This window comes from Capricornis sumatraensis, chromosome 10, assembly GCF_032405125.1.
Source record: "Capricornis sumatraensis isolate serow.1 chromosome 10, serow.2, whole genome shotgun sequence".
Classification (NCBI taxonomy): Eukaryota; Metazoa; Chordata; class Mammalia; order Artiodactyla; family Bovidae; genus Capricornis; species Capricornis sumatraensis.
In genome coordinates, this window is record NC_091078.1 from 40,406,359 (window position 1) to 40,423,716 (window position 17,358).

Consider the following 17,358-nt stretch of genomic DNA (forward strand, 5'->3'; position numbering starts at 1 on the left):
TCCTGTTTTTTCCAACTACCCTCAAAACCAGGGAAACCAATTCTTTCAAGCCCAAGCAGTCTTTCAACTTCATTTTCACAATGTCATCCAATGTCATTCAACAGAAAATGAGGCAGAGAACAAGAAACTCAAGGTCATGAAATTTAGACCACAGAGAAGAAAAGTAGTTTGCCAGGAAAATGTGAAGAGCAGTCAGACTCTAAATGCCTCATTATAATCTGCATGTTTGAGTATATATTGCTTTACCTCATTTCCAAAATTTTGCAGCTTGAAAGAAATCAGGTTATGTGCAAATAAGCGGCTTATTGCCAAATAGAAAATAAGAAGCCAAACCATTCTATCTTATTTTCTGCCTGCTATTGATGCTAAGTGCTGGCAAAGAGATGATTCAGAAGCAGCCCCACTCTGCACTGCGTTTTCTAACCCGTGGTACCCAGGGATGTGGGATAATGGTGAGGAGTGGGCAGGGAAAGGAGAACAAGCAATCCATCAATATCTGTGCACCAGGCACCTCACACACACCATTATCATGGTTAACCTTCCAGCCACACGGCAGCACAGGGATTATTATCCCCAGTTTATCCAGGAGCGAACTGGTGCTCAAGGACAGATGACAAGACGAAAGGACACTGTCACACTGACCCTAGGTCACCTCACCCAATCCTGGGAGTGTGCACTCTGCATGCTGAGCTGGTTACTAAACACTTCACAGCTCCTAGTAGGTAAATTACACCTCAACTGAAAATATACAGAATTAAAACTAAATATGTAAATAAACACTGGGTGAATTTTTCACAGCTCCTAAAGGTGTTTTTAACTACAGACTCCCCCAGGTTGAATAAGAGTAAACTATTTCTAACTGTCATCTTTCTCTCTCCTTTTGACACCCCCCTTTTATCCTCCTGGCCACCTCTGTCTCCTTCCTCCCTCTTCTCTTCTCTGTATAACTCCATGAACATCTCTGAGCAGTCCAGTTGTGGAGCGCACATAAGGAAATGATTACTGGCTAGCTTGTTCTCTCCTCTATTGATTCCACCTCATCTCATTCGGGTCATCTCTAACTCCCTCCTCCCTCTTCTCTTCTCCATGTAACTCTGTGAATCTCTCCGGGTTTCCCTCACTGTGGAGAAACTTTTCATCTTTAACCTGGACCTTTTATCAACGGTGCTGTATAGAAGGAGAAGTCTTGAGACTACTGTAAAAATAAGACTGAAAACCAGAAGCAGGAGGCTTAAGTCCAAATCCTGAGAACATCAGAGAACTCCTGACTTCAGGGAACATTAATTGACAGGAGCTCATCAAATGCCTCCATACCTACCCTGAAACCAAGCACCACCCAAGGGCCAACAAGTTCCAGAGCAAGACATGCCACGCAAATTCTCCAGCAACACAGGAACACAGCCCTGAGCTCCAATATACAGGCTGCCCAAAGTCACTCCAAACCCATTGACATCTCATAACTCATTACTGGACACTTCATTGCACTCCAGAGAGAAGAAACCCAGCTCCACCCACCAGAACACCGACACAAGCTTCCCTAACCCATGTAAGAAATAGGAGAGTTGATTCTGCCAATTGATTTCAACCATCCTTCAATTCAGTGACAGGCGATGTGGGCCAATCGGCACCATATTATATACATGTACATAATAACCTGCTGATGGACTGACTTTATGAGATGAACTCACAAAGCCACCCAAGAGGCTACCACAGTCAGAGACAAATCAAAGATTACCTTGCTTCCTTGGGGGGACTAGGACAAACGTCTCTGGAAAATCTCTAATAAGAGGCAATTTTCAATCCAATCTGTGAGAGCAGGTTTGGGGAGGGACTGTGTGTAATCCACCACACTCCCCACCATCCTGCAGTGCTTGGACACCTAAATGAATGGACTCTGGAGAGTGTTTTCATCCTAATCTTCTTGAATATTGTTAACATCCGTCATTTTGAAATTCACATGTTGCTCTCATTATTTTTTTTTTAATTTTTATTTTTACTTTTTTTTTACTTTACAATACTGTATTGGTTTTGCCATACATTGACATGAATCCACCATGGGTGTACATACGATCCCAAACATGAACCCCGCTCCCACCCCCCTCCCCATAACATCTCTCTGGGTCATCCCCGTGCACCAGCCCCAGGCATGCTGTATCCTGCATCGGACATAGACTGGCGATTCTAATTTAACTTTTATTTTATATTGGAGTATAGTTGATTTACAATGTTGTATTAGTTTCTGCTCGACAGCAAAATGACTCAGTTATACATATACATGTATCCATTCTTTTTTAGATTCTTTTCCAACATAGGTTATTACAGAGGTGATTTTTTATCAGTCATTCTTCCCACAATAGACAATCTCACCTCATCACAGACACAAGTAAACACATTTTTCTACCTGCCGTACCTTTAGCTGCAGTAATTGGTCCCCCAAAAGTCATCACCTGATGCAAGCTCTCCGTGAAAGCTTTCATACTGGAGCCAAGAAGAGAGGTTCCTTTTTCTTCACACCCTCCCCAGTACTTATTATTCATAGACTTTTTGGTGACGGCCATTTTGACCAGTGTGAGGTGATACCTCATTGTAAATGAACTTATTTACAAAACAAAGACAGACTTGCAGACATAAAAAAAAAAAACAAAACAAAAACAATCTTACAGTTACCAAAGGGGAAATGTGGGGTGAGGATAAATTAGGAGTTTGGGATTAATAGATGCACACTACTATATATAAAATCAACAAGAACGATCTAGTGCACAGCATGGGGAAATGTACTTAATGTCTTACAATAACCTAAAATGGAAACTATTCTGAAAAAGAATATATAAAAATATATACAACTGAATCACTTTGCTGTATGTAACACAGCATTGAAAGTCAACTCTACTCCAATTTTAAAATTTTTTTAAAAGATGATAGAACTCCCTTCAGCTTCCTCTTTCCCTCTCTTCCAATGCCCCTTCTCTCTCCCCCCTACATTAAACATCACACTGCGAGTAATTCAAGCAGCCTCATGAGCTGCAGACCCTGCTGAGATCCAGTTTACAGCCAGCACCACTGCCCAATGTCAAATCGAGCATGACCGTGTGTCCCAGTTAATGTCAAATGGAGTGAAGAAGGGCTTTCTCTACTGAGATTTCCCAAGTTATAGAATTTTTTAGCAAAATAATTGTTGTTATTTTGATAAGCCACTAAACTTGGAGTTGTTTGTTACACGGCAGCAGGTAACCAGGAACAGATTTTGGTGCCACGTTGGTGCTGCCATAACAAAGAATCAAACACGTGGTCATAGATATGGGGCTGCGGAGCTGCATGGAAGTTGGAAGAGCCTTAAAGAGAAGTATGATTGATCTTGAAGAGGCTATTGGTAAGGAAGTAAAGAAAGAAAAATGTTAGTGGAAGCTGGAAGGCTGGTTAGCAATATTTTTATTGAAAACTTTCAACTTCTAGGTTTTGAAGTCAAACTTCCAAGGGACTACCGGAATTGCTTCTCTATCCCCATAGTACAATGTGAGAAAAGAGAATAAGCCAAAGAAATAACTGTCACTATAAAGGAACCAGGATGTATAGGGCTGGAAATTCAAATTATTTCTTATTCCTAGCTTCTCCAGATAACAAATGATGCTAAGATTTAGAAACAGCTTCCAGGCAAAGAATCAAATTCAGAGTTCTGTCAGGAAAATATGGTCAAAAGATGAGGCCAAGGCTATATACTGTAAAGTCCTTTTTAAGATCCCAGAAAGATTTAAGGGTCATCACCAACCCTTTCAAACAGTCAAACAGCCCCTTCAGACTCTGAAGAGTGTTAACCCCTGCCCCTCAAAGCCTTACAGGAAGCCTGAGAAAAGAGGCTTCTCTTGAAGAGACTTGTGGATATAGCTTTTGTCTGATGGAGCAGATTATAAATGGATTCACATAAAACCCAAAACGTTTTAAAAAGAATTATGCCAAGTTGAAAAATTAAAGAGAAAGTACAAAATGAAAAAAAGGCATCTGGACCCCCAAACCTGTATGAATGGGAAGCAGGCTATACACTCAGACTATTTCTTATGGAAAAGGAAGCATGATTCAGAGTGTAGAACCAAGAGCCCAGAGGTCAGAGATATAGAAAATAATTTCTAGGCAGTAGGGCTAAATCTTTATCAAGGAACAGACAACAGGTGGATTTCAGAACTGCTCAGCACCAGTCGCTGCTGCAGGCCTCCCACTTACCCCTTTTGAACAAGTATCTTTAGCAGTTACCCTATCCGTCCCACCATCATAGGTTGGGTTTGTAGGGGTTGATTCCCTCATAGCTCAGTTGGCAAAGAATCTGCCTGCAACACAGGAGACTCAGATTTGATTCATGGGTTGAGAAGATTCCCCTGGAGAAGGAAATGGCAACTCACTCCAGTATTCTTGCTGGGGAAATCCCACGGGCAGAGAAGGCTGGTAGGCAATAGTCCACGGGGTCGCAAGAGTCAGACACAACTTAGCGACTAAAACCAACCAACAGCCAGCTCGTTAGTGCACAGGTGTTCAGATCATCCAGAGAAACCGTAACCCAGACGCTGTGTTCAAGAAATCACCCCTGAGAAGCCTCCTTGGCACCTGCATCTGAGTTAGACGTGGAAATGGGGACATCAAGTCTGTGCCTGATGCCTTAACATACGAGAGCTTTAAGGGGTCTTGAGAGGGAATGAGTATATTTCGCACATGGAGAAAATGTGAAAGCATCTGAGAAGAGAGGGTGGTCTGTTGTGGTTTAACAAGATGCCTGCAAATTCTTTAGACCTTCCTCCCATCAACAGATAGGGTCTAATGACTCTGTGCTTGAGTAGGGGGTCACACTTGGTGATCTACTTTTAGGGAATAGAATGCAGCAGTAGTAGCAGTAGTACCACTACCTGATTTCCAAGGTTAATCCCTAATAAGTGATTGTTTTTGCCTATCTCTCTCCCTCAGGATGCCATCACCATATGAGGAAGCCAAGCAGTCACATGGAAAGGCTACAGATAAGTGCTCCAGCCGTGGCCCCCGTCAGGCACCAGCAGACAGCACCAACCCCCAGACACGTGACTGAGCACGGTCCCCACCTCTAGCCTTCAAACTGCCCAGTGAATGCCTAGAGCAGAGATGAGCTCTACCCATTTTGCCCTGACCAGTTGTAGGTTCATGAGGAAGGTAAGTTTTGTCACCATTTTTCTTAAACACTTTTATTGAGTGTGATCTACATACCATACAATTCACCTATTTAAAGTGTACAGTTCAACCAGTTTTGGTACATTACTTTTTTAAATTGTGGAAGGTATGGCAACCCACTCCAGTATTCTTGCCTGGAGAATTCCATGGACAGACAGAGCCTGGCAGGCTATAGTCCATAGGATCACAGAGTTGGATAGAGCTGAAGCCACTTAGCATGCACGCATATATATATATTTAACAAAATGTGCCATTTTAACCACTGTTAAGTATACAAATTCCAGGGAGCAAGTGTGCCTCCCTTTTACAGAAGGGCTTCCCAGGTGGCTCAGTGGTAAAGAACCTGCCTGCCAATGCAGGAGACACAGGAGATGCGGGTTCGATCCCTGCGTTGGGAAGACCCCCTGGAGGAGGAACTGGAAACCCATTCCAGTATTCTTGCCTGGAAAATTCCATGGACAGAGGAGCCTGGCAGGGTTGCAAAAGGTCCATGGGGTTGCAAAAGAGTTGGACATGGCCGAGCACACATGCACGTGTTATTTTAGAGCCGGCCGTGTTTCAGCCTACCGCTATAGCAACCAGGTGAAACGAGTGGTTTGAGAGAACAAGTCAACCCAGAGACAGAAAAGTGAGCGTCCTGACCCCCTCGACCCCCTGACCCCAGACCCCCATCAGTAAGTCCTCTTTTCTTCCAGCACTAGTTTAAGTTGATTCTCTTCCTCTTGAAAGTAGACAGTCCTCGTGAAAAAAAAAAAAAATCAATTCTAATGTTAACTGAAATTTTACCTACTTGTATAATTATTGCTTACCTCAAATAAGCTCAGGGAAAACATTCCTTGAGGGGAGGTCACCTCTCACACATGTGTTGGTTTACCACAGCCTGGTAAACCTGACAAATATTCCTTAAATAGCTGTTCATATGAAAGAGTGAGGTACGGTATGATGTACTGGCTTAAGAGCCAGGCTCTGCTCCTAACTGTGGCATTTTGGACAAAACAAGATGCCAGTGACAGCCAGCTTCATCTGTGGACAGGGAAAGGAGTAATCAACCCATTTACTCAAAGTCACAAAAGTTTGCCTTTTTTTTTTTTTTAACTTTTCTATCAAATGTCTACATATGACCACAGAATGGTCAAACAAGTATCCACTTTTGTGCAAATGCCTGGATGTGTTTAGTACTCAGCTCTGCTCTGAGCCCATTAGGCCTCTCATTATGGGTTTAATTGTGCGCCCCAAATCCTATCCTCCAAGACTTCAGAATGTGGCTGTATTTAGAGACAGAGTCTTTAAAGAGTTTTAACATAAAATGAAGTCCTTTGGGTGCACCTTAATCCAACAAGACTGGCATCCTTAGAAGAGAAAGATTAGGACACAGACACGAGGACCCAGGCAGAAGATGGCATCTACACCCCAAGAAGCGCTCAGGAGCAGCCAACCCTGCTGGCAGCTTGACCTTGGACTTCCAGCCAGAACTACGAGAAATCAATGGCTCGTGTTTAAGCCACCCAGTCTTGTCGTGCTTTGCTATAGCAGCCTGAGGAATTAGCACATTCCTCCTATTAAAGGAAAGTCATCCATTTGTGCTTAAAACAGAGATAGGTTGGACCTGAAATGATTGTAGTGGGAAGATTCAGTCCTGTTCCGGCTTTTGCCCCTGGTCACAGACACATCCCTTCTAGGTGTGTTTGCTACTTCACAGTCTGCAGACAGAGGGGAAATGCCCCTTGAAAACAAATGAAATTTCTATTTCACTTGAAAAGGTAAAGTTGTTGACGTTTCTATAGTCTGGAATGCCTATCAAGGGGAGTGAGTCTCAGGCAGATACACAAAGAGATCAAGACACGTTTACTGTTACTGTTACTACACAACCACCTACTAATACCAGTTTTAAAAGTGCACACTATCTACAACAGCCAGGACATGGAAGCAATCTAGATGTCCGTCAGCAGCTTAATGGATAAGTAAGCTGTGGTACATATACACAAAGGAATATTACGCAGCTATAAAAAGGGACACATTTCAGTCAGTTCTAAAGAGGTGGATGAAACTGGAGCCTATTATACAGAGTGAAGTAAGTCAGAAAGAGAAACACCAATACTGTATATTACATACATAGAGAATTTAGAAAGATGGCAATGACGGTCCTACATGCAGGGCAGCAAAAGAGACACAGATGTAAAGAACAGACTTTTGGACTGACTATGTGGCAGAAGGCAAGGGTGGGGTGTTTTGAGAGAACAGCATTGAAACATGTATATTATCACATGTAAGACATATGACCAGGGCAAGTTTGATGGATGAAGCCAGGCACTCACAGTCAGTGCTCTGGGACAACCTGGAGGGATGGGGTGGGGAGGGAGGTGGGAGGGGGCTTCAGGATGGGGGACACATGTGCACCCTGGCTGATTCAGGTCAATGTATGGCAAAAACTATCACAGTATGGTAAAGTAATTATCCCTCAATTACAATAAATAAATTATTTTTTTTAAAGAGCTACTGACCCAAAATATAAAATAAAAAGTGCTGCAGTTCAGCAGGTAGGAAAGGGTGACCAAGTTCCAACTAATGAGGGAGAAGAGCTGGGGGAAAAAAAAGATTTTTTTGTTTGTCTTAGTGTTTTGTACTCAGAAGCATATAAAACCTTGGAGCTGTCAGGTTCCATCATGAGTTATGGCTGTGGCCACACCTCATGTGGTCCCTGAAGGGCAGGCCAGTTTCCTCACAATCAGGGAAGCAAAGCAGAAGCCACCTGGGAACCCGTGACGTGGCCACGAAGAGGGACATTCACTCCCCTGAGCTTCTACCCCCAGAGTGACGGTGAGGGCAGGGGGTTAATATTCCACACTTAACACCAAGACACCCAGCTGGAACACAGGGGAGAAAAGGCATCATGCTGAAATATATGTTTTAATCTGCTACAAATGAAAGGGATGCATATCCATGCAGACAAAGGTCTGTGCACAAAGCTCCAATCCCACGTAGGTGTTACATAGCTGACTGTGCCCTTGGCACACTGAAAAACGCCAGCACACAAACCTGCCAAAAAACACAGTGATGCTGAAAGCTGCCATCCGCTGAGATCTCTGCCCTTAGTTCACAAATCAGAAACTCTTCTATAAACAGGACAAGAACCTGAGACAATGTAATCAAGAGAAGTGAATGGCATTTTACACATATTCTTTTTGTGCAGCATTTGTCTATATGTATAACTTATCGCCCAATTTTTCAGTTTTTACCTAAAATAGGAGGCAGACGCAGGAGCTTCCACTCTTGTGAGAATGATGCTAAAGATTAACATTGAATCAAGGCAAGTGCTCAGTTCCTAACAGCCTAATGTTTTTAGATAAGATCATGGGCCATTTTCCTGATGCCTCCCCAGCATGAAGCCCTCATTTGCTCCTCCCTCAGTGGTCACATAAATGAGTTGCCAGAATCCACAACCTTTCTACCTGGGTTTTGTCCCCCACAACTGCTACAAAGCTGTTTTCCACATTGGGATGCAAGATGCTCTGGATCCTTCCAGGTCGGAGCACATGCTCGTCCTCTCTGAGCAGCACCCAGGGCCTTGCCCAAGAAAGGGGTTGGTGACAGTGCCTCCTGGGAACTGGCCAAGATCCCAACTGATGGTGACTTGGCTGGTTCGTGCGCTGGCATTTTTCATGAGTGCAAAGGTTGCAATCTCCTGATGGCTCAGCCATAAAGAATCCGCCTGCCAATACATGAGACGCAAGAGATGTGGGTTCAATCCCTTGGTCAGGAAGATCCCTTGAAGCAGGAAATGGCATCCTGCTCCAGTATTCTTGCCTAAAAAGTTCCATGGACAGAGGAGCTTGGCCAGCATGCGGTCACAAAGAGTTGGACACAACTGGGCAACTGAGCTCAAAGCACTCAAGGATGCAGTCAGTCGAGTAACACCTACTTGAGATTTGAGCTTCTGTTTTTGTGCTTTTTAATGGAAGCCTCACTATCCCAGGACCAGGGGAGACACTCAAGGGCCAAAGGGGGTGAGCCCTCTGCATAACGGGTCAGAAGGATGCTGTTTCCAGACTGGGGTGCAGGGAGAGGAGGCAAGGGTGTGGGCAGAGGGCTGCAGACAGAAGCTGCACCCACATTCACATGGGGGTTCTGGGTGCATGCTAAGTTGCTTCAGTCGTGTGACTCTGTGTGACCCTGTGGACTGTAGCCCACCAGTCTCTGTCTATGGGATTCTCCAGGCAAGAATACAGGAGTGGACTGCCATGCTTTGCACCAGGGGATCTTCCTGGCCCAGGGAAAACCTGCATCTCTTGAGAAGCCCTGGGGTTCAGTGTAGCTCTTTCCAAGGCAGAGCATGAAACAGCACAGGCTGCCAAGAATCCCATTTTTGTTCTGGGGCAGCCAGAATGGGGCCCACCTCCCGTTGACTCTGCTGTCCTGTGGATATAAAGATGACCAGATTCTACTCAGTCTTGTTTTTTGCTTTCTAGACTCAAATGAAATACAGTGAAAAGGAACCCGTGGGTTTTCACTGTGTTCAGTCACATTTGTAGTCCCAAGACAAGAATGTATTAGATTCCAGAAGCCGTGGGTGGATGTTTAGAGTGGGCCCCTGGGAAAGAAATGGCTGTCAGCTTGGATGATCTGCACACTATCACCAAGGATCCACTGTGGATGGAGGAAGCTTGCTAAGGAAAGAACTCAGGAAAAAAGAAGATGATGGCAGTTTAGACAAGAGCTGGCCATTTTCATGGTTTCATGTTTGGCCTCTGCTTGGATCACCTTTCTCTGAATGCCTCACATTTTATTGTGCTAGAATTTTGTCGCAGTGACTACTGGTTGAGACACAAGGAGAGAGAAAGGAATTCAGTGCTGGCCACTCTCCACTGCAAGAAAGAAAGTCTAGGCAAGCAGGAAAGCCAGCTTGCTCCATGGCACAGCAATGCGGGCCACTGGAGAGCTGAAGTCACCACCTCACGGCCTCCTCATGAATGTGTGATGTGGTCACCCATGGACACGCATGGCCAGGGGATGTTAGAGGCCACAAATCCACACAGCAACCACTAGGACAGTAACCATGTCAAACACCGCGGTCCACACTCTCCTTTTCTCCTTGTCTGCACATCACAGACCCGGGCCTCTCACCCCCAGTCCCTGGATGGCAGGCTCTCCCCCGTGGGACTCCCAGGTCTCAGCCTTGCCCCTCAGCTGACATGGGACAAGCAGTCAAGTGAGAAAACCAAAGAGCACGTGGAGTCTCTACAAGAGAGACCCCAAGAAAATACCAAACAGCAACATCTTTTTCACCTCAGTCCTCCCAGCTTTCTGCAAGAATATGAGAACATAGCAACCTTCCTTCCCTAGTGAGGGAGAGATGTCATTAGAGATCTGAGAAGGTTCCTCACTGGGCATTACAGGTAAAGCTTCAGCATGTTAATGAGATAACAAAACATGGACCTTTCTATTCTGTGCTCATGGCTCATTTCCCTGGAACACAAAGTTGTCATTACAAATGAAACTAGAAAGAAAGAGAGAAAAGCAAAAACACAAAACAAAACAAAGGGGGATAAGATCACCCTCTACGTGCTCCTGGAAAACCTTGTGGACATCAGCAGACCCACTCCCTAGAGACAGCGCACAGCAGCAGAGCAGCTCCTCTCAGAACAAGGAGAGAGTCCACACAAAGACTAAATACTGAGTGGCAAGGACATCTCAGCAACCCTGAAAATGTTTATTAGTAACTATGGATAAACTATCATAGGTGAGAAAGGAAGCTTTATTCAGCTCTTACGTCAACACATTTCATGACCACAAACTCTCCACCTCAACTTCCCTAATTACTTGGCAATTAGTTTCAGTTCAGTTCAGTTCAGTTGCTCAGTCATGGCTCACTCTTTGTGACCGCATGGACTGCAGCTCGCCAGGCCTCCCTGTCCATCACCAACTCCCAGAGTTTACTCAAACTCATGCCTATTGAGTCAGCGATGCCACCCAACCATCTCATCCTCTGTCTTCCCCTTCTCCTCCTGCCTTCAATCTTTCTCAGCATCAGGGTCTTTTCAAATGAGTCAGTTCTTCCCATCAGGTGGCCAAAGTATTGGAGTTTCAGCTTCAACATCAGACCTTCCAATGAATATTCAGGACTGATTTCCTTTAGGATAGATTGGTTGGATCTCCTTGCAGTCCAAGGGACTCTCAAGAGTCTTCTCCAACACCACAGTTCAAAAGCATCAATTCTTCGGCACTCAGCTTTCTTTACAGTCCAACTCTCACATCCATACATGACTACTGGAAAAACCATAGCTTTGCGTAGACAGACCTTTGTTGGCAAAGTAATGTCTCTGCTTCTTAATATGTTGTCTAGGTTGGTCATAACTTTTCTTCCAAGGAGCAAGTGTCTTTTAATTTCATGGCTGCAGTCACAATCTGCAGTGATTTTGGAGCCCCCAAAAATAAAGTCTGACACTGTTTCCACTGTTTCCCCATATATTTGCCATGAAGTGATGGGACCAGATGCCATGATCTTAGTTTTCTGAATGGCAAGTAGTTTATGACAACTTATCCAGCACCTGCTATGTGCCAGTCCATGCTCTGGGCCCTGCAGAGATCCATTTCAGATGCCATGTGCTATGTGCTAAGGGCTTCCCAGGTGGCGCTAGTGGTAAAGAAAAGTGAAAGTAAAAGTCCCTCAGTCGTGTCAGACTCTTTGAGACTCCATGGACTGTAGTCCGTGGAATTCTCCAGGCCGGAATACTGGAGTGGGTAGCCTTTCCCTTCTCCAGGGGCAATTCTTTACCAGCTGAGCCACCAGGGGAGAGCCTACCTGCCAATGCAGAAGACCATGAGAAACGGGCTCGATCCCTGGGTCAAGCCATGGAGGAGGGCATGGCAACCCACTCCAGCATTCTGGCCTGGAGAATCCCAGGGACAGAGGAGCCTGGCAGGCTGCAGCCCATAGGGTGACAAGGGTGACAAAGAGTCGGACACAACTGAAGCTACTTAGCACACACACACACACACACACACACACACACACGGTCTTCCCTGGTGCCTCAGCTCGTAAAGGGTCTGCCTGCAGTGGGGGAGACCCAGGTTCAATCCCTGGGTTGGGAAGATCCTCTGGAGAAGAAAATGGCAACCCATTTCAGTATTCTTGCCTGGAGAATTCCATGGACAGAGGGGCCTGGTGGCTTACTGTCCACGGGGTCACAAAGAGTCAGACATGACTGAATGTACTTCACAGCCACACACACAAGCTAAGTGGCTTCAGGCACATCCAACTCTTTGCAACCCCATGGACTGTAGCCAATGTCCTCTGTCCTTGGGATTCTCCAGGCAAGAATACCAGAGTGAGTTGCCATACCCTCCTCCAGGGCATCTTCCTGACCCAGGGATCGAACCCCCATCTCCTGCGTTGTAGGCAGATTGTCTACCACTGAGCAACGAAGGAAGCCCTTAGATAACAGAGCTGGTTTCAAATCTCCTTTCAAGGCAATCAGACTCTGGGATGGTGGCTCATAAGCAATGGTGGCTCTTCCAGTTCTTTGCCCTTCCAGTGTATCCTACTCACACCTCAGGGCCCAGTCATCTTCACCAGGAGGGACATGGCCCATGGACTGAGCCTCACTGGCTAGACTCAGCTGCCACTGTACCACAGGCCTGATTTTCCAAGGAAGAAAGTCCTACACCATGTTTTCCCGGGCATCAGCACACACCTCAATCACCTGGAACGCTTGAGGAAACACAGAATGCTGGCCTACCCCCAAACATCTCCTTCGGGGGACAGCGACATACAAACAAGGAAAATAAACAGGCAGAAACACTGAATAAAGTCACCTTTATTCTTTCAGCCTCCCTGTGAGGTGTGTCCTATTCAACTTCTCCCCTGCAGTGTTTCAAAGACATTTGGAGAAAGGACAAAAGAAGTGAGGCCTTCATTTAATGAAGCCCATTGAGAGCACCGCATCCAGAAAAGTTGAGGTTTTTCTTGATCAGAAAAAGAGGGTGTGGTTTTTCACCTGTGTCTGAAGCTTTGTGTGTTACAGACAGAGCTGTGTTGTCAAAGGAACCAAGGCACAGCCCTTGGAAGAGAAAATAAAACCTGTGCCATAGTGGGAATGTCAAAGCCTAGGTGTCTCCCACTGACAAAAGTCCCCAGGGACACCTGGGTCTGGGAATAGCTCATCTGCTCCTCTTTCACATACATCATCCTCCTCCAGGCATCATTCTGAAATCAAAATGTCCCGTCAAAGCGGAGTGGCAGAGTAAAGAGCTCCATCCCCAAATTCCTCTCCTTCCTCCCAAAGCCCGTGGTGAACAAGGACACCAGACGGCATCAGCTCTGCTCCGTGTGTTTCCTAGAATAGGATTTGCACCCTCCTTTTGGGAGTCACTTGCCCCATTCCTGTAGCACCCAGTTCCTAATGGTCAGTTATTCTCTGGGAAAGCAGAATATGGCCCCATGAGGTTGAAGACCAAGCCTCAGGGCTAACCAGCTTCCAGGGGAGCCTTAAATCTAAAATATCTCCAGGCCAATACTCGCTGTGCTAAGCTTGGTTATCACCAGCATAGTTCTCAAGTTTATCAGTGCCTGGTGGAACAAGAAGTCCTCTAAGGCCCTCTCTTATCCCCAAGACCCAGCAGAAATGAGTGTGAGATCTTGCAATTGGTACCCAGGTCCTTAAGATCCTTCCCAATCCAACCAGACTTGCAACCATTCTGACATAGTCAACCCAGCGTCCACTTGGCAGCCATGATACCTTCGTCCACTTTGGCCTGACTCCTATTTGGGTGCCTCACTCTGGTGTGGGTTTTTTTGCTTCTGACCAACTCTTCCATCTTCATGTCATGACTTCTTTCCAGCTTGACTATTTCAAGCCATCTACATGGGAATTCAATACATCCGAGCACACTCACAGGGACTGGCATCATCTCTTAAGCTCATCCCAACTCCTACACCTGGTCCCCAAGCATGTGAAGTCAGAAAGCTCCACAAGGGCTCATACTCACAGGAATCCCAAGGCCAGAAACTGTATTCTCTTACTCCCCTATCCCTGCCACAGTGCTGGCCACATAGTAGGTGTTCACCAATGTTTTTTGATGAGTGAATAAAGTATAGCTACATCACAAATTGGAGCTTCCCTGAGTGGCTCAATGATAAAGAATCCACTGGCCAGTGCAGGAGATGCGGGTTCAGTCCCTGGGTCAGGAAGATCCTCTGGAGAGGGCATGGTAACCCACTCCAGTATTCTTGCCTGGAGTATCCCATGGACAGAGGAGCCTGGTGGGCTACGGTCCATGGGATTGCTAAGAGTCAGACACAACTTAGTAACTAAACATCAACAACAACATCATACCTTAGACAGGTAGATGATGACTTAATATAACTCTTATTGTGCAAGTACTCAGAGTGCTTCTGGAAAATCAATAAGGTTATACTTATGACCCAAAGGATTATTCCTCCCAAACTGCTTTGAAATTAAGAAAACAACAGTGCTGTAAAATAGTCAACTGTTACTGAGTGCAGGTGATCAGGGAACAGATTACACAATTCATTTGCAGTGTGGAGGATACAGGTGAATAAGGAGGGAAAGCAAAATTGCACATTATGGGAAGAGAAGAAAGAATCAATAAACAAAGCAAAACTCACCCTTATCATAGTCATCATCTTCAATCGCTTTATCTTGAAGTTTCTGAAGCTTTAATCTTAAGGATTTTATCTATGTTGGTTTGAAAGGCAAAAAAATGAAAACTGAATTACAATCTTGTTCACACAAACTAATTTTGTTACAGTTAAGAACACTTAGAAACTATTTTGAAGCTGAACCACACTATTCTCCTTTAAAAAAAGAACCACAAATGTACATTTTTCCAATGCCATATGCATTCATTTCTCAAAAAAAAAGTTACATAAAGAAAAAGCGTAATTTGAGCATAAAACCAAAAAAAGAGTTGGAATGTCATTTTTAAACAAAAACATCACACTGTACCCTCATCTGTGTGAAAAACGCATAATAAAAAGGAATACAAATTTCCTGACCTGACCAAGTGTTTTCTGTTCAAAAGCATCATATTAAATGTATGAAAATAAACACACCAACATTAGAGCAGAAACCAGGAAAAGAAAACAATGAACTCCAACTCAGCAGGCTGTCCTGAGGGCTGGGTGAGAATGAAAGACTTCATCAAAGAAGTCCTAAGGATCTTTCCATTATAGAAATGGGCACCGTCTTACTTAATCCACGTGTGGACTTAAGGATGGGCTTCCCCAGTGGCGCAGCAGTAAAGAATCTGCCTGCCATGCAGGAGCTGCAGGAGACATGGGTTCGATCCCTGGGTCGAGAAGATCCCCTGCAGAAGGAAATGGCAACCCACCCCAGTATTCATGCTTAGAGAATCTCATGGACAGAGGAGACTGGAGGGCTATAGTCCATGGGGTCACAAAGAGTCAGACTTAGAACTGAGCATGAGAACGAGATTCAGTGATCCCATCACTTGTCTGAGAATTACCAACACATTCATTTCTCATTATTTCTCTTCTCAACAGGAAGCTCTGGGATTTTCTGAAGGGACATTCTTGGTCCATCAATAAATGGATTTAATCTTGCTCCCTGGAAACCAGCTTCTTGCCATCCTTTGCCAGTTTATACCTACCTCTCCTTTCACACCTCTTTCAGGCATCACCCCCTCCAGTCCACATTAGATGTCCTGCTTCTCTACTGACAACCTCACCTGTGCTCATGATCTAAACGATTTTGCAAATATTCACTCTTAAGTGTCAGGCACTGTTTGAGGGGTTACAGATACAACACAAAATTCTTAGCCCTCTAGCCTTATCCATTTTGTATAAGAAGACAAAAATAAACATAATAAGTAAGTTTTACAAGGCCTTAGAAAAGGATTAGTGCTAGGACAGAGGAAAAAAAGCAGAACCATGTAAGGGGGGCCAGGAAGGCTGTTAGACAGTTGGGTTGCAATTTTAAGTAATATCTCATTGAGAAGATGATATTTGAGCAAAGATATATGAGTGGTAGGGCTTCCCTGGTGGCTCAGTGGTAAAGAACCCGCCTGCCAATGCAGGAGACACGGGTTCCATCCCGGGGTCAGGAAAATCCCCTGGAGAAGGAAATGGCAACCCACTCCAGTACTCTTGCCTGGAGAATCCCAACCCTGAGGCTGTCTGGGAGACACATGTTCCAGCAGAAGGCAGAACTGCCACAGAGGCTGCAGGCAGCAACTCCCCAGGCACCGTAGAGTTAACAGGAGCCAGCCATGCGTAAAGAGTCTTGGTTAAAGGGGGAAACTGTAGCAGAGGAGGTCAGAAAGGTCATGAGGAACATGGGATGAAGACATTTAAGAGTTCTGATTTCCGGGACTTCTCTGCCAGTCCAGTGGTTAAGACTTAGCCTTCCACTGTCAAGGGCACAGGTTCGATTTCTGGTCAGATAACTAAGATCCCACATGCTGCATGGGTGTGTCAAAATAAGTTCTGATTTTACTCTGGAGGGCTTGGGAAGCTACTGGGGGACTCTGAATAACAGAATTCATGATTCAATATATGTCTGACGTTTCCTCCTGACAGCTGTGGGTAAGAGCAGAAGTCAGGTGGCCAGGGAGGAGGGCATGGAAATAACCCAGGAAAGAGATGGTGGTAGCCTGGATTCTAGCAGGAGCAGTGAAGATGGGGAGAAGTGATGTGATTGTGGACATACCCAGAAGACAGTTGGTGGAAGACAGAACCACCAGATTTCACCAACACATCCCGTGTTGGGATGACAAAGCCAGGAGGATGCCAAGTTTTTGGTGTGAGCCACAGAAGGATGGAGCTGCAAGTTTTCTTAGTACCTATCACACCAGGCAACAGCTATTGTTGTGTGATGTGTTGTGGTGTGGTGCCATGTGGTATGGTGTGGTGTGGTATGGGTGGGGTAGTGTGGTGTCATGTGGTGTGGTGCTGTGTCATGTGGTAAGGTGTGGTGTGCTGTGCTGTGGTATGGTGTGAGTAGTGTGGTGTGGTGTGGTGTGTCGTGTGGTGTGGTATGGTGTGGTATGGTGTGAGTGGTGTGGTGTGGTGTGAGTAGTGTGGTGTGGTGTGGTGTAGGTGGTGTGGTGTGAGTGGTGTGGTGTGGTGTGAGTGGTGTGGTGTGATGTCATGTGGTGTGGTGTGAATGGTGTGGTGTGCCGTGTGGTGTGGTGTGG

General features: G+C 45.4%; 1 protein-coding gene across 1 annotated transcript in view; it reads right to left on the minus strand.

The window, feature by feature from the left end:
* DISC1 (DISC1 scaffold protein) overlaps positions 1–17,358 on the minus strand; it is a 362,163-nt gene that overhangs the window by 334,700 nt on the left and 10,105 nt on the right. The window contains exon 3 of the mRNA XM_068983084.1: positions 14,810–14,879. Within this exon, the coding sequence (XP_068839185.1) occupies positions 14,810–14,879 (70 nt within the window). The remainder of the gene's footprint in view (positions 1–14,809; positions 14,880–17,358) is intronic.